General features: G+C 38.6%; 1 protein-coding gene across 2 annotated transcripts in view; it reads right to left on the bottom strand.

The window, feature by feature from the left end:
- Positions 1-7939, bottom strand: part of ARMC3 (armadillo repeat containing 3) — a 92160-nt gene extending 84221 nt beyond the window's left edge. For both annotated transcript variants that reach the window (XM_060161461.1, XM_060161471.1), the window contains exon 1: positions 7892-7939. In XM_060161461.1, the coding sequence (XP_060017444.1) occupies positions 7892-7939 (48 nt within the window). The remainder of the gene's footprint in view (positions 1-7891) is intronic.
- Positions 7940-18938: the final 10999 nt, after the last annotated feature.

Raw genomic sequence — 18938 nt, 5'->3', positions numbered from 1 at the left:
ACATAATAGATGCTCATTAAATAACATATATTAGTATAGTTCTTAGCCAATACACAAGAATCCTTGAGAACCTGTATGTATTAGATGCCCTGACAGTCTCAGTGATCAGTACTTGCTTTCTAACCACTATACCCTCTCTTGAAAAGCAGGAATTACATATGTGAAATAACTAAAAAGCAAAAGATAACAGCATATCACAAAATGTATAACTGGATAAAATCTGGAACAGGGGAAAAGGTTATATAGTATAAAGAAAAAGTATAGGACTCTAAGAAGTCCTATATCTTGCTGTGAGATCTTGAGAATTCATGTGGAGCTGAAATGAACAATAACAAATGCATGACCCCCGTGGGTTTTGTTTGGTCAAGGAGAAAACAAATTATTATACTATTTTTCTTCCATTTCCAGAGACCATGGAGGAGGAGGTTCTGCTTATGTTAAAGGAAAAAGAAAATTGAATTTCAAAGCTTTACCTGGTTCTTTGTGTTGGCCCTTTCTAAATGGACATCTTAATGTGTTTTGAGACATAGCAAAAATTGATGTTCAGTTTTGGGTAGAGGATGGAGAGATAGATTATTCTGAATAAGGAGATATAACTGTGTGAGGTTAAAAGAGTAAAGATAGAGAAGATGGCAGTAAGCAATGACCCGAAAGGACGTGGCTGGGATAAAAATACCTCTTGGAGGGAAAATGGCTGTTGGATTTTAGGACAGCATTATCTAACATCCAAATTGAAGCTGTTGTTTGTGCATGTCTAGCTCTGTACTAGAAGCTGAAAGAGTTATCAAAGTCTCAAGCCTCTTAGACTCTTTGGGAGACAAATCATCAGTAAAAGTCTGCCATATGCACCAGGCTTGCTGCACTTACGGGTTCCAGTGACATGAACCAGTGAGAAAAAACGGCCTCTAGAAGAGCCTAGAGCAATGGCTAGGATGCTGTCTGCAACGCTGACCAGGAGAGCATAAGGGCCTGGAAATCCAGAGAAATTTTAAGGAAGAACTATTAAAAGTACCTGGTGATTGAGGCTTGAGAAACATCTTAGATAGGCATTAAAGGGTAGCCCCAGAATGCCAGAGCACTTGGAGTCATCACTAGCTCACAAACCGCATCTTTTTTAATCTGAAAAATTAGGGAGTTGGATTATATCTCTCAGATCTCTTCTAGATGTAAAATTCTAGGATACTATGAAGTACAAAAACATATGGCAGAGACAATAAATGTTGTGATGCGGAAGGGGGAATTAATTTGAACTGGGATAAATGGAGAAAGGTCCGCGGTAGTGGTAGAATTTTAGATGTGATTTGAAGAATGGATACAATGGGGTAGGCTGAGATAAGGAGGAAGGATATTCAAATGGGAAAAATGACACCAGGAAGGTTTAAAATGGGAATGAATGCTGCATTTATGGTGGATAAAATAGGAGTTTGACTGAATAGAAAATATGTAATAGGAAGCAGAATATTACTGAAAAATAAGGAAAGATGAGGCCTCAGCAAGTGACCTAGACCTTCCCTTCACCAGCCCTCTATTGAGGATAATCAACAGAGTTCAGAGGAAAGGATTGTGACTCTAGAAATTTATACCTTGCTAAGTTATCATTCATACGTGAAGAAGACATGTTCAGGCATTCACAAACTCAACAAGTATATCAACTGTACACGTAAACAAATTACTTGGCAAATACTTAAGCCAAGATTGGGGAGGACAAAATATAAACACAGTAGTGGTGGATCAATAAATTGATAAATTGATATTTAAACTGGATGATAATGATGGTCTGAATCACAGTGTAATTCTTAAGAAGGGATTTCTGAAGTAATGAGGACATAATAAGGAAAAAAGTTAATAATGATTTGGAATTAAAATTCTAGATTTTTTCAACAAAACTCAGGTAAAATTTCATTGACCTTATCGTTACCTGAATTACATTATTTGTTAATTGACTGTTTCCGCCACTAGAATGTAAGTTGCCTTGAGGCCTGATCTATATGCCCAGGATGTAAAGGAATACTTGGCATATGGTATGTACTCAATATTTGTCCAGTAAATGAATGACTTTCTTCAGACAAAAGATTGTTATTTCTCTATCTCCACTACCTAGAACAATACCCAATATATGGAAATCCTCAATAAATGTCTATAAAGAAATATATTAAAGTGCCTCTGGAAACTTCTTTTTTTATATTTGTGGCCTTGAAGTGCCTTAACTGTTGTACTGTCTGTTGATGCCAGAAAAGAAGATTCCAAATCTGAGGTTCACGGAGCCATCAGTGGGCTCCAGGGACAGCTTGTCTCTCTGAAATTATGTGCAGAACTTTTGGTGTGCATTCTACAGGGAGAGAGTCCACAGTCACCAATCCTACCCTTGTAAGGCCCCCAACCCCCCACCAAACCCTTGAGAATCAAAGCCTTAGATCACCTTTTCCACTTAAGTCAGTTTCCCTAGCATCCTGGCTGGTTACCTTTCCTTCCATTTTAGAACTTCCACTTCAGAGACGTCTGATATTTCAGTATTTTTAAAGCTGATTTTACTAGCACGTGAATGAAAAAACTATGTTGAAGCATAGATTTCTCGTGATCTCCACAGAATGGCTACAATTCTCAAAGGAGCAGGGTAGGTGGAAATACATTTAAATATCTTTTAATGCTCCTTCAGTGGTTCAGAAAACGCTTCAGTATTTTGCCATATCTTCTGGTCATCCTTAAGAAAAAGGTGATGGGGGTACAAGAAGCTTAAGAGGAACTTTGAGACCGTGAGAGTTACCACTGTAAGGGCTGTCAAAGGAGGAGAAATACCAGTGTTTGGCAGACAGTGGAGAAACTTGGCATGACATGTGTTTCTCCTACAGAGCCTGCGGCATTATAGTAATTTTTTATTAAAAAGGGCGCCGAGAATAAAATGATAGCTATAACAGAATGCCACATGACTAAATATATAATCCTGTGCTGTAATTACAGATTCCATCTGCTTTCCCATGAAGAACTCATAGTCAGTCACCAACAAGCTGGTTGTGAAATTATAATTTCGTGCTCTGTACTGAATAAACGATGAACTAAAATTATTTACAAAGAGAATGAAAGAAAGGGGAAGCGTTTTGGCTAAGCTTTGCGTTTTAAACCCAGTCAATTAGAGAAGCCATAGACTTGTAGAGATGCTTTTCTACCTCTGTTAAGGAAATAAGACTATTAGGATAAGGCTGCCCAACAGAACTGCGATGAAATGTTCCGACCCTGCATTGTCCAGTGCGGCGGGCACAGGCCCCATGTGGCTCCTGAGCACTCGAAGTGTAACTGATGAGACTGAGGAACGGAATTTTCCCCTTTATTTTTTATTGTTGATTTTAATTAATACAATTTTAGTTATTTTAAATGTAAATAACCACATGTGGCCAGTGGCTACTGTATACATAGACAGCACCAGTCTAAAGGAACATACAATTATAAAGCTGAATTCAGTGAAAAGAGATGAATCATGAGTTGAGTGATTTTTATGCTGCCGTTAAGTGCAAATAAAAGGCTTTTTTGATTTCTGCTGGAATGTGTTTACCAAGTCAGTGGTCTCCGATCATGAGAAGCCAATTGCACAGGAAAAGGGAGACAGATAAACAGAAGGAAGTAGACTGCACCACTCGAGCATGGACTTTTAGTACAGACTCTCTAGACAGCACTTAAAATCTGCAAAAGGGTAAAGGTTAAAATGAAAACCGCTAAAATGGCCTTTCATTTGCTTTACAACCTGAATCAAAATAGCAAATCTTTAGAGCAAGGTGAGCAAGCCGATATTTATTCATAAAGTTTTGTATATGTACGTTATTTATACATACATCTGTGATGAGGGAGAAAGATAGGAAAATAAAGTCCCTAAGAGGCTTCATTCCTAGAAAAAAAGTCTATGGCAGTTTTGGCAGTCTATGACAGAGTTAAAGGTTGAGTTCTGAGGCTGATGAAGAGTCCAGAAAAACAAGACCCTGGGGACATCCCACTCTTCCAGGGAACTGGGTTTGGTTGCCCAGGTGAGGGAGCAGTTTCCACTATTGCTCGTTCCTCTGATTCAACACCCACCATGCTGGTTCCCTGTATGCACCTAGCAGGAAGGCGTTGACCCATTAACATAAATGTTCAGTTGACTTGATACTTAACCACTAAGATTCCAAGGCCAAATCATAGTCTCTTGTGAGTTTAAATACTGTGGATTTACCCACTAAAGTTCAACTGCCTCTGAAACATAAGAGAACAAAATTTCCGTGCTCTTAAACTCGAAGACCTGACCATGAATTGTGATGGCTGTGCTCTAGGCCTCTGGGAACTTCAGTGGCCGGATGGGCTTTCACAGCCGATACCCCTGCCTCCTTGGACAGTTCACGCAAACTTCAACAGTTTTGTACAATGATGGACAGCACCCTCAACTACATCATTAATAATTACATTTACTAAGTTCTTACCTAATGCCTGGCACTGTTCTAAGCATCTTTTACTTCTCTAACCTTGCCCCGCTGCTGTGAGTGGGTATGCAGTGGACATGATTACATCCTCATTGGGGAATACCAAGGTTAGGAGATTTGCCCCAGATCACAGATGGTGGATGATGAGGTGAGGATTCAGACTCTGACAGTATAACCCTGGAGCCCATACTCAGTTACCGAATATCATGCCTTATACCAAACATTGCCTACTAACGTTGTTTCTGTTAATAATTCTTTCGTGCAATCAGTCCACAGAAAAAGTCTGCCTTTTGTTAAAGCATCACAAACAGCCTTTCAGCCAGACTTGGAAATGATTTGGGAAAGCATAATATAGTTGTGTTGCTTATTCAAGCCATAGCTTCCCCCCATTTAGGCATCTTCTTAGCTAGTGTTCTCCTTTATGAGAAGAAACGGAGAATAATAAACCATAAATGCACACATTAGTGTATGCTTTGACAATGAGAATACTAACAAAAGCAAAGGGAGCATTTTGTTTTAACCTTATCACCAAACACTCTTTTTTTCTGTCCCCGTTACCCATTTTAACCAGTAGATGAAAGACTAATAAAAATAAAAATCTTTGGAAACAATGTTTTAGGAGATATGTAAGAAGCAAATTGCCATGAATTGACACAGAAAAGTTTATTTTCTCAAGCACTTATATATCCCTCTTTTAAATCTGGTTTTTATTTCTAATTTGTACAACAAACCTTTCACAGACTTTGAAGAGGTATACCTCGGAACAAATTCCAAGTTCAGATAGTTTAAACTGTGCTATAGTGTTTTGAAGTATTAGAATTTATAAGACAGAACAGCAGTTAGATACTTTAATACTACTCTATCAGCTTTATTAACATAAAATCAGAGCAGGGGAAGGATGGAAGGATCCTCGGGACTGTCAGAGAGCAACGGTCACTGTTACACATGCCTTTGGCTGCCCTCAAGACTGCTGTGACCCAAGGAAGCAAAAGCTAGATTTTTGTTAACTTGAGGATTGGAATTGTTTCTCAGTCCTTGATTGTGCTCCTCAAGGACTGGAGTACAGAGGACAACACCAGCAAGACATTATAAAATTATGGAGAGTGTATTAGACAAATATATCTATTGTTTAATAGTTCCTTAATTCTAATTTTAATCAGAAAGTGTTTGTCGTCAAGTACTGTGTTCATGACTCCACTTTCTGGTAGTAACAGGATGTCAATAATGCTGTTTTGCAGCAAAAAGAAGGGTAATGCAAATAAGATGCAGTGAAAAATTAAGAGAATTTAGAACATTTTAGGGGTATGTCCAAAGGAGAGCAGCCAGACTGATGATCTATATCAGGAGACCACAGTGACCTTCTCTGCAAAGCTTTCCTAGACCTGGGCAGACAGGTCTTCTGTAGCCTCTGTTTCCAGCTGCATTGAAGGATCATACAGAAGTTATATAGGGATGTGTGTGTGTGTGTGTGTGTGTGTGTGTGTGTGTGTGTGTGTGTGTAGCAGAATCTAAAGAATTCGAAAGGCAACAGATCTTATTTATTGAGTGTTTTCTATGTGCCAGGCACTGTGAACTTCATATACTCTCATTGTAATCGATAGAACAACCAAAATGACTTGGACATGACAATTCTCATTTAAGAGATTAAAAAAAAAGCTGAAATAACTTGGCCAAATTTGGCAACTTCACGAAAATAACAGTTTATGAGAGGCAGAGCTGGGACAGAGGTCACATTTGTAACCACAATGTTCCAGTGTTGTTAGGAAAATTCCTGCACTAACTTCAGATTCTTTCAAACAGTAAAATCCTGCGAGTCTTTTGACTATACACAATTTTTTCCCATTCACATTTTATTTGAAGACAACCACACCAAATGTCTGTTTCAAAATAAGTTTTTAAATTGAAAATTGAGGACATTTTCTATTTTTAACATAATCAGTAGTTCATAAACTTTAAAGAGAGACAATAAAACCCTGCTTTAATTTTTTATCATAGCTTTTTTTTTTTGTAATTAGAATAGGTTCTGTATCTCCACTTTCTGTAGAACAACTACAGTTCAAGAATAGTAGTTTTTTATAAACTGATTAACTCAGTCTCCCAGTAAGCATAGCAGAAACCAAAAATTGGTGAGTTTCCATTTTTTTCAGATGGGTTCTTTTTCTTTTTCTACATCTTTATTGGAGTATAATTGCTTTACAATGTTATGTTAGTTTCTGCTGTACAAAAAGGTGAATCAGCATATGTATACATATATCCCCATATCCCCTCCCTCTTGCATCGCCCTCCCATCCTCCCTATCCCACCCCTCTAGGTGGTCACAAAGCACCGAGCTGATCTCCCTGTGCTATGCGGCTGCTTCCCACTAGCTATCTGTTTTACATCTGGTAGTGTATATATGTCAGCGCTACTCTCTCACTTCATCCCAGCTTCCCCTTACCCCACCCCGTGTCCTCAAGTCCATTCTCTACGTCTGCGTCTTTATTCCTGCCCTGCCCCCAGGTTCATCAGTGCCATTTTTTTAGATTCCATATATATGCATTAGCATATGGTATTTGTTATTCTCTTTCTGACTTACCTCACTCTGTATGGCAGACTCTAGGTCCATTCACCTCACTACAAATAACTCAATTTCTTTCCTCTTTATATCATAGCTTTTTAATTCAAATATTGTGATCATATTCCCATGCTATCAAATATTCAGTGACATCATTTTATCAAAATGGAATAATTTATTTAACTAAGGTTTTATTATAAAACATTTTTGTTACTTCTATAATCACTACCGCTATGGAAATAATTTTTTGTATGATCCATGCTTATTTACCATGATCACTTTAAATTATTTTACAACTTCTAAGATCACCTTGTCCCAAATGACCAACCTATTGGACATTGTTGAACCCTGCTTTTAAAAGGGAGAGACAAGGTTTTGTGTTGTGGGGAATGCATTATTCAAGCACTGGAAAGAGAAAAAGGTGATGAACACAGATTTTTCTCTCCATAGAATTGGAAAATACAGGACTTCTAATGTCCAAATAGTCATCTTAAGACAACCTCACATACATACCTAATAGCTATAGCATAACTTCCAGTCATTTTTTAAAATTCATTTGGATAATTAACATTAATGAGAGACTGGCAAATGTAAATTTAAAGTATTTGAAAGAACAAACCAAAACTATTTGTTCATTAACTAGGCTTATAAACATGCTGTCCACATACTGGAAAAGCTAATAATTACTCTCTAATTGTGCTAATCAAGTAATGACAATGTTGTAAATGTTTGTTTACATAATGTTAGATTTCTCTGACTAATCTTATCATTAGTCAGACTTTGGACTTCTGCCACCGTGCACTCATCTATATACTGGTACATGCCAAACTGTTTCAACAGTTTATTTTTAAAACTGGTTGTTAACATGCTGCTAGTATTCAAATCAGAAACTTACCACATCCTTGGGAGGGGGCTCTGATTCCTTCTTTATCTTTTTACCCATTCTGGAAAAAGATGCCACAAATGGTTAAAATGTCATTTGTACATTGTATATGTACAAATCTCTCAGTTACCTGCATTCCTAGGAGGAGATGTACTTCGTCCTCTAAATTTTCCCTAAAAAGAAACTAGGCAATACATGTAGAAAATATTGCACACATACAAATATGTTACCTACATCCCAGACTTCACAATTTTAAAGGAACTTATTGATAAGATTGTTGGGCATTTGTCCTGGCTTCCAGTTTGGAAAGAAGGAGAATACATTAATGACATAAATGACATAAATTTTACTTACATAACAGGTAATGGTTTACCATGCTTATAGCTCACTTGTGTAGGGCTTGGGAGACTAAATCTAAATTACTTTTGAGATCTGCAGGAATGTTCTGCCACAAAAGGAGGGATTTCTGTCTGCTTTCTTGCACTGATCTATCCCAAGCACCTAGAACAGGGTCTGGTACATACTGGGCATTTGACATTTATAAAAATCATTAACTCTGTTGTTCCTGGGGGTAATTATTTTCTGAATGATATCCAAGATCTACCAAGACCAAGTGAACATTTGTGTCATTTTCTCATATAAAAAAATGTTTTCTCTAATGTATTCCATATAAAAAAATGTTTTCTCTAATGCATTCCATAGCTCAATAAAAAAGTAATTGAGAATCTCAAAAGATGTATTCTAGGGAAACTGGGGTTACTAACTCCACCTGGGTACAGAGAACTTTCCAAGATGGTGACTGTTAAAATAACCCTAGGGCTGTCCTGGTGGCGCAGTGGTTGAGAGTCCGCCTGCCGATGCAGGGGACATGGGTTCGTGCCCTGGTTCGGGAAGATCCCACATGCCGCGGAGCGGCTAGGCCCGTGAGCCATGGCCGCTGAGCCTGCGCATCCGGAGCCTGTGCTCCGCAAAGGGAGAGGCCACAACAGTGAGAGGCCCGCGTACCGCAAAAAATAAATAAATAACCCTAGAAATCTTTCATGTTTTCTCCAATGAGAGTTTGTGGGGTTATGTTTGGTATTAGGGCAATCTCAGATGGTATATTCTAGTCTCAAGGTAATTACAATAGTCTCAAGAAAATTTTGGGAAGTAGGAAATCTTTGGAGAGAATCTACAATGTCAGGGTTAGTTCAGATGGCTTGCCAAGGGACAACAGCAACACCAAGAATTGATCACATAAGTTAAAAAGCCACATGTTCATAGAAACTCATAGTGACTTCTGAAAGACATCTATTCCAGGTCCCTAACTTGAAGTCACATAAATTTCAAGATCGTTGAGGGCCTGGGCAAGCTTATGCTGTGCACTACCTCATGCTATACCTAATATGTTAAAACATTAAAATACACCCACATCCCCTGTTAAATATAATTTTCATCATAAAAAAGATTTGAAATTTTGCATTTGAAATGACTCATCGGTTTGTACACCTGGAAATTCTTGCAAAATAAGAAAATTGTTTTCAAATGTAATTTTAATATTAATAAAACACTTAATATTTTTGAATTTTCTTTTCATATTTTAGACCAAATGCTTTTTTTCAGACCCCAAATATCTTTCTTTCACAGATACTTGAAAAGCACACAGATCCCAGACTTTGTGCCTATAATGTTTCAGGCAGACACACAGACTATTCTGGACAGATGAAAATCTGACCTGTGATTTCTCTAGGAAAAAGAGATTTCACAGCTCTTTATAACCAATTCCAAGATATATCAGCCTTTGCTTTACAAAACAATTCCTTATGAATAACATTCAAGAAGCAAGTAAATTACACTCATAGAAAGTTACTTGAAGTCATCTGATTTTCACTCAGGAACTTATTTTTCCCATTTCAGGATAGTGGTTTTGAGTAATTGCACACTGAAAAATACAGAGGCTGGAATAGCCTAAACATACAGGATTACAGAGAACTGGCCCTTGGCAATATGGTGAAGTAGGAAGCATTTCGGGTTTTTGGGGGTTTTTTTGGGTTTTTTGCCATACGCGGGCCTCTCACTGTTGTGGCCTCTCCCGTTGTGGAGCGCAGGCTCAGCAGCCATGGCTCACGGGCCCAGCCGCTCCGTAGCATGCGGGATCTTCCCAGACCGGTGCACGAACCCGTGTCCTCTGTATCGGCAGGCGGACTCTCAACCACTGCGCCACCAGGGAAGCCACTGTTTTTTTTTTTGTTTTTGTTTTTACCATATTGGATATAACAGTTAACAGGGGAGAAAATACACAGCTGACATAGTCCAGGGGCAGTGTACCCCAGAGATGACCCTAAGGTTTTTTTTTAATTTGTAATCAACGTGATACAACTAAATTACCTTATTTTATTCTTTAAAGACTCATTTCCCTTTAAAGCTACAGAGACGTCAAATTAAGAAAATAAATCTCTGACTTTTTGAAGCAAACTAAACCTGTTTTCCTTGACTATTTTACCACCTGCCCATTGATGTTTTTATTGTGCTAAAATATACATCACATAAAATTTACCATTTTAACTATTTTTAAGTGTATAATTCTGTGTCTACTGTTCACTTATAAAGGTAGAACATTTCATTACAGAGAATTTGGAAAACAAGGAAGGGAATATGGAATTTTTAAAAAATCACTCAGAAATAAGTTCAGGGAGATCAGCACTATTTGGATATAGCTCATTTTTTGTGTATTTTCTATAGTGATTTTACCATCTTACCTGGATTTCTATCTGCTATTCTCAACTTCCCTTCCTGGGACCATTTTCTTACTAAATTCTTAAACTAATGGACAAGTTCATGAAATCTCATTCTCCATTTATTGCTTCAATCATCATTAGTGGATCAGCATGTCATTTAAAATAATATTTTAAAATCCACCATCTAGCCAGTCCCCTGTTGTTGAGCATTTGTTTCCAATTTTCTGGAATTATGGACAAGGCTGCAAATGAACACTCTTATACAATAAAATTTTCATCCACATCTGCAACTGTTTCTTTAGGAGAAATCCCTAGTAGTAAAATAACTACTAGGTGAAAAGGTATGAACTTCACGGCATTGGACATGAAAACAAATCTGCTTTGAATATGCATCTTCTTGGTTATTGGAAAGGAGTCACATTTTTTCACGAATTTATTGATCTTCTTTGTGAACTTTCAGCCTATGCGATCTTAAACATTTTCTAACGAGATTTATTTTGAGAAGGGCTAGAACAATTGGGGGCCCACTTTTTGAGTTGCTCAGAGTCAAGTAACGGAATCTTAGACCCTCAGATCCTCACTCTGGGCCTCAGTTTTGTCACCTCTTTGTTAAATAGGAGGCGGCCGGCACACTTATGAAATCCACGGGGACCACAGTCTAACACTGCGGGCGTAGGGCAGGGACCCAGAGGTCCTTACGAGGTGTTCCCTCAGTTGCCCCAGATGCCCCCCACACGCGGGGCACTGTCTCCTTCCCCAAAGGCTGCTGGGGCCTCTACCCTGGGCCGCTCTTCAAACCGCAGGGGTAGCGGTGCAGCCGCCCTCCCGCCTTTACCTGCAGGGAGATCCCGCCGGGCAGCGGCTTCTCAGACCTGGCCAACTGCACCGGCTGCAGCCAGCTCGCGTCTCTAGTCCACTGTTGTGCCTGGTTGCTAGGCGACAGCGTGCCGCGCCTGCGCAATCCGCGCCCGCGTGCGCCGCGTCAGTGGAAGCGCGCGCTCGGCTTCCCGAGGCGCTCCATTCCCCTTCGCGAGTAGAGGTAGGTACCCGAGGAACCGTGTGCGACCTGTGTACGTAAGTCCCGGGCTTCGGGGCAGGATAAACACTGGGAATCCTCTCCTTCCAGTTGTTGAGGGCCAGCCCTAGAGACAAGTGTAAATCGGGAGGCAGGGCCGCCTCAGCAGCTGGCCAGAGGACTGGCTATGGATTCACATACTCTGAGGGGCGGATGCGTTCTCCCAGCGACAGGCCTCGGCCAGAGTCTCTGTGAGGTGACTTCCAAATCGCCACCTTCTGCCCGGACTCCGCCGAGCTGCCGACCAGCATTGCTAACTTTTCATGCTCGAGGGTGTCCAGTCTGTCCCCACAGAACGTATCATGTCCCTTCAGAACCTCCTCCTCTTACACCTGTTTCCTCTTTCTGCCATTTCTCCCAATAGCCTAGAACTTCAGTTTCCCTTCCCCCTCCTCCCCCAACTCCAGTCAGCACTTAAAGCAATCCGCCCTCCACTTTTTGTCCCGTCTACTCCCTCTCTTAAATCTTTACTGTCACCCCAGTCTAGGTCATCATTTTTTGCCTTCTAAGTGTTGGTTTCGGTTTCTCTTTCCAGTGCTCCCTTGGTACCACAGATCAACCTTCCGGAAATTATTGCCCTAGTCATGTCACTCCCCTACTCAGACTTAAGCGGCTTCCTAAAGTAAAGTCTAAGCTCGTTAGCCTGTTCTTCAAAGCCATCTGCCCCCCACCCAGTTCTATCTGTGCAGCCCGCCCCTGTCCCAAACACAAGCCCCAGCCAAACTTACTGTTCCCCCAAATTTTTCCATGCTTTTGTCCTTTAGATTTTTGCTCAGTCTGTTCCTTCATCATTTCATCTATTCAACAAATATTTATTAAGTATCCACCATTTGCCAGGTCATGGGCAACTTGCACAACTTCTGGAATATTCTTTCATTTCTGCATAATGAAGCCCAGCTCCAATGCCATCTTCGTAAAATACTCTTTGATTGATCTTAGCAAAAAAATATCTCCCTCTCCTGAATTCCCCTCAGGCTTTTTGAACTCCATCTGCTACCTGTCTCCGTTGGCCTCCCAGTCCTAAGAGTGTTAGATGCTTCTTACAATTGCTTCTTTCCTATCTCTTTATGTCCTCTTCTTACCTTTTAAATTACCTGATAAACAGCTTTATACATATTTAACAGTTCTTTATATTAGATTTTGTATGGTCAAATAACATGTGATTTCCATCTCCTGATTGGACCTTGAATAATACACTCCTGTCATCTTCAGCCTCTCTCTCTCTTCCCTTCAGTATATGAATACTGTGAAGTTTCTCATTTGCTTCATACAAAAAACAAAAAGCCTCCTTTGAACCTGTAGCTCCTTCTAGCTATCATTCTGTTTTTCTCTTTCTCTTCTTGACCATGAATTTCCCCCAAAGTAGCTTGCATTTGATACTTCCACATTTTTAACCTACATTCACTCTTCAAGCCATAGAGATCTGGTTTGGTCCTACCACTAAAACTACCCAAATCCATTATCTGTTACTTAGACTTCATCTTTTTTGACATCGCTGCTGCAAATAACACTCTTGATGATACCTCATACTTGAAACACCTTCCTGGGTTTCCTTGATCCTCCTAGTTTCATAAGCATTATTTAAGGTCCTTTCTGTACAGCCTGAAATGTTGATATTTCCCAAGGATTTGTCCCTGGTTCTCTTGTTATATTATAGCTTTTTCAGGGTGATCTTACTTATTTTTGTGACTTCAAATGCCATATATATAGCTCCCCACCAGACTCCAGTACTGTGCTATAGGCTCATATAGCCTTCTTTTTTTAAAATTGAAGTATAGTTGATTTACAATGTTGTGTTAGTTTCAGGTGTACAGCGAAGAGATTCCCATATGTGTGTGTGTTATATATATATATATATATATATATATATACACACACATATATACATATATGTACGTATGTATTGTTTTTCAGATTCTTTTCCCTTATAGGTTATTACAAAATACTGAGTATAATTCCCTGTGCTATACAGTAGGTCCTTGTTGGTTACCTATATTTTATATCATGTATCCTTCTTTTTATGGAAAGCTCCACTTGGATGTCCACAGGTGTTTACCACCTAAACTCATTATTTTCCCAATATAAGCATTTTTCTATTTATCAAGGGGTACCACCACCCACCTAGATACCCAAGCATGAAGTCTGACAATCATTCTAGACTTATTCTCCCTCGTATGCAGTTATTTGGATTCCCTTAAAAGTCTCTTGAATTTATTCTCACTTTTCCATTCCCATAGCCTGGGTACAGAGTGTCACCAATCCTTTGCTTGATTTCATCAAACAAGCCTTCTGACACGTCTCCCATCCTCTAACTTTCTCCTGGCTTCAGTCCATCTTCTCCAGGATGACCCAGCTAATCTTTGTAATTTGTCTCTCTCCTAGCTGGTCCCCAGTCACTCCACCACATACATGATGAGATGCAATAAGATTCCTAAATTTGCATTCAAGACCTTGTTCTGGCTGACTCCTCCCTACTGCAATAGCTTCTCTAATCACTCAAAAAAAAAATAATTCTCATAATTCTTCAAGGACACCATGACATTTTATGCTCTTAACTCTCCTAATCAACCTGAAACCTATCTGTCTTTCAAAATTTATTTTAGTCATGATTTCCTCCCGAAAGTCTTAATTCTCCAAACATAATAAACATTTCTCATTTTATACCTTACACCTGCTCTATTTCTGCTATTTTCACATGATATTGTAATTCGTTTGTTAATGTGTGTGTCTCCCCACCTTGGCTGTTTCTGAATATTCTTCAAATAACTCATTTATTGAGTACTTATTATGAGCCAGACAATTATGAAGTGGTTAAAATGCAGCATTAAACCCCCACCATAACCCTGTAAGGTACCTATGAAGTAATTGGCATAGGTCACTCTATCAATAAATGGCAGAGCCAGGAGTTGAGCTGAGGTCAACTTGACTGTCAGTCATGTTCTGAACCAACATGTCATACCAGCCCATCCTGAAAATTCGGTGTTATAACAAATTGTAAAGGGTTTTCATGAAATAATTAAAACTGCTGTTTTGATTCTGTTTTTCCCCACAGACTTAGTCTTTACTGCACATGTCTATTTTTTTTGAGGTCCTATTTATACAGTTGGATGAGTTTTGGCAAATGTTTACAGTTGTGTGACCACTACCACAATTAAGATATAGAACATTTCCATCATCTCAATTTCCTTCATGCCCGTTTGAAGTCAAATCTCTCTCTCCATCCCACTTCCCTGGGAACAACTGATCCGTTTTCTCTCCCTTTAATTTTGCATGTTTATGAACATCTTATATATGGAACCACACAGTACACTACCTTTTTGGTCTAACTTCTTTAACTTTGCAAATACTTTTGAGATCTGTCCGTGGTGTTGCATGTATCAATAGTTTGTTTCTCTCTATTGCTGAGTAGTGTTGCACTCTGTGGATGTACAACATCCATTCACTGGTTGATGGACATTTGGGTTCTTTGCAGTTTTGGACTGTTATAAATAAATCTGCTCTAAACAGTTATACACAGGTTTTTGTGTGAACATATGTTTCTCCTTCTTTGGGAAAATACCCAAGAGTGTAATTTCTGGATCTTATGCCATGTGTGTGTTTGATGTTATGAGAACTTGCCAAACTGTTTTCCAAAGGAACTATACTATATTTGCATTCCCATCAGCAATGAGTCAGACATCCAGTTGCTTTATATGCCCTACAACACTTGATATTGTCAGGGCTTTTAATTTTAGTCTTCCTATTGGGTATGTAGTGCTATCTCCTTCTGGTTTTAATTTGCATTTCCTTCATGACTAATCATGATGAGCTGATTCTCTGTACTTGTTAACCATTTCTGCATTTTCTTTTGTGAAGCATCTGTTCAAATATTTTTCCTACTTTTAATTGGGCTGTTTGTCTTATTACTGAGTTGCAAGAATTTGCTATACATTCTGGATCAGGTCATTTATCATATATATAATTTGGAAATATTTTTGGACCTGGTTCATTACAGTGGAAAATGAAATTTAGAGACCATAATCTAAACACTAGCGTTGCTCATTGCTACTAGGTTGGTCATTCCTTCTAGGCCTTCTCAGAAGCCTGGTGAAGCTCTGAATTCAGCACACATTATAAACCAGATATCTACAGATCCAGACCATGGTTATAACAGATAAGATATCATTGTGGGGCAGGCGTAGGCACTCTCTGGTTCTCTAGCCACGGCTTCTACTGGGATCTTAAAGCTGTCATTTTCTGTCTCAGAACTACTAAATATAATTAGAAGTAGTTCACCCTCCCCACATCCCTTGTAACCCTTCTGTCCACCACACTGTGCTATGGCAGTAGTCACTTATTCTGTCAGAACTCTTCAATAGGTACTTCTTTTTAGGAGACCACAAGTGACTCCCAATAAGTCATCCTCTCAAAGTAAGCAAATATTCAGTTTTCAAATTCAATCAGGTCAAATAGCCAGTCCCAGATTTACATCTTTGAACTTCTAAGATCAATAATCACTTCTAGTTTCAATTACTGTGTCATTTGAAGTCCCATTGCAGACAACAAAATCTGTTCTAGTTAGCAGGGAATTAGAGATTTATAGCATTGTTGCAAAGGCTGGAGAAACAGGTTCTAGGCTGATATTTCAGAGATGACTTTCAAAACAATACTGCAGAGCATAATTCACAATAACTATGAAGTGAAAACAACTTGTGTCCACTGACAGATGAATGGATAAAGAAAATGTGTATCTATGTACAATGGAAGATTATTCAGCCATAAAAAGAAGGGACTCTTGCCATTTATGCCAACATGGATGGACTTTGAGGGCATTAAGCTCAGTGAAATAAGTCAGACAGAGAAAGACAAATGCAATATAATTTCACTTTATATGTGGAACCTAAAAGCATCGAACTCATAGAAACAGAATAGAATGATGTTGCCAGGGGCTGAGGGGTCTGGGAAAATGGGAAGATGTTGATCAAAAGGTATAAGCTTTCAATTATAAGATTAATAAATTCCAGGGATGTAAAGTATAGCCTGGTGATTATAGTTAACAATACTGTATTGTATACTTGCAAGTTGCTATAAGAATGGAGCTTTAATAGTCTCATCATAACAACAACAACAACAAAATGTTAACTATATGAGGTGAAGGATATATCAACTAACCTTATTGTGGTAATCATTTTATAATACCTACATGTATCAAATCATCATAGTGTACACTTTAAACTTATACAATGTCGTATGTCAATTATATCTCAGTAAAGCTTGCGAAAAATACTGCAGAAGTGGCCAAACAAGAAAGCCAAGGAATCAGGAAGTTTAAGTCACTTTCATGCAGAATAAGGAGGATTTTCTCCAATTAGCATTTACCTTCTTCATTAATTCTTTTCTGCCTCAGCCAGTTTTTTGGTTGTTGCTGTCATGGAAAAGTTATCAAGTGAAGCAATAGTGCCTAACGAATCAGGCCAGCTCCACTCCACACAACTTAGACCTTGAAGAGAGAAAGATTTAAACTTCTTAAAGCATCTGCAAGCTCAAAATAAAAAATGAAATTCTTTTATGAAAATAGTTATACCTTTATGAAATTAAGCTCAATTTCATAGCTAAAGCCAAGTCACACACGCACAATTGCAGAATCGTTCAGTTTAACAGCCTCTGTGAAAATTGTCTGTGTTTGGGACCAGCAAGGCAAAGGCAACGAAAAGATGTGATTTTTGAAGAGCACCATAAGTAGATGCATTTATGGCATGTGAGGTGCCATAAAAATAGCACTAATCTAGAAGATAATTAAATCAAATGATTGATGAATCCACAGACATTATGAAGTGTGACGAGTTAATAGATCTAGTTACATAACCTGAAGAGTAATGCTTCAAAAAAGACATTATTTATTCTGCAAAGAGGCACCAAAACAAAGACCTTAAGGTAAAATATTTAAAGTGCTAATGAATATTTTGAAACAAATAAGATGTATTAGGAATACTGCTTAAATGTATGTATTGATGGTTTAATTGTAGGTTAAAGGGTTTACATCTGTAGTTTGTTCCCAAAATCCTATCAGTGAAAGAACTCAATGTTTTGATTACAGAGAAATGTTGGTGTAAAGATTTTCCATGGATCCATATTCTACATTAAATGATAGTCTCAAAATGGTGAATCCAAGCCACTGCAGTCATAGCTGTTTACAGCTTTATGCAAAAATTAAGATTAAAAAAATACTCTGCCAGTTCATACCAAAGAGGATGACCAATGAAAAATTTTCTCAAGAGTTTCTGAGCTAAAAGAATTAAAATTTTGGTTGTAAGTGTGGGTATAGATAATTCTTACTTTGAAAATTGGAAGGTTGGTTTGTTGGCTTAAAAAAATGTATGAACTGGGACTTCCCTGGTGGCGCAGTGGTTAAGAATCTGCCTGCCAATGCAGGGAACACGGGTTCGAGCCCTGGTCTGGGAAGATCCCACGTGCTGCGGAGCAACTAAGCCCTTGTGCCACAACTACTGAGCCTGTGCTCTAGAGCCCGCAAGCCACAACTACTGAGCCCGAGTGCCACAACTACTGAGCCTGAGTGCCACAACTACTGAAGCTCACGCACTTAGAGCCCGTGCTCCGCAACAAGAGAAGCCCCCACTCACCGCAACTAGAGAAAGCCCGCGTGCAGCAGTGAAGACCCAACACAGCCAAAAATAAAATTAATTAATTAAAAAAAATGTATGAACTAATATTTTGAGTGTGTTAATGAACATGAGCCAACATTGGAAAGATCACAGGAAATATAATAATGTATACTGCCTTGAGAATTAGGACTTGGGCGTTCACTTCCAGGGTAGGTTTGATCCCTGGTCAGGGAACTAAGCTGCATGGCCAAAACAAAACAACAACAACAACAAAAATCAGTGTCTTTAGGTATTATCACTGTCATGCTCCACCCACAAGTACTGTGGTTTTGTAAACTAATTAAACCTCACAACACTATCAACTCTCCCATGTTAATGACTTGAGAGTCTTAGCATAACAAACTTCATTTGATTCAATAGATATGTTCCAGAAAATATGTTTTTGAAAAGAATTTTTGCAATCTAATTATACTTTAAGAACATTGAGAGTTCACTATTTAGAGAAATCTGAGGATGAATCATTTTATGTAAAAAAAGAAAAGAGCCCTTCAGTAAAAGAAAGCAATTATATATTATTTATCTACTTTATAAATCTAAATTCGCTTAAAGTGGAGGGGGTACCTCTGTATAATATTAGGTAATTTATCATAATATGTTCCTTTTAA

Source organism: Lagenorhynchus albirostris, chromosome 1, assembly GCF_949774975.1.
Source record: "Lagenorhynchus albirostris chromosome 1, mLagAlb1.1, whole genome shotgun sequence".
NCBI lineage: Eukaryota > Metazoa > Chordata > Mammalia > Artiodactyla > Delphinidae > Lagenorhynchus > Lagenorhynchus albirostris.
Note: the sequence above shows the minus strand (reverse complement) of the source record. Positions and strands in the feature narration are given on the sequence as shown.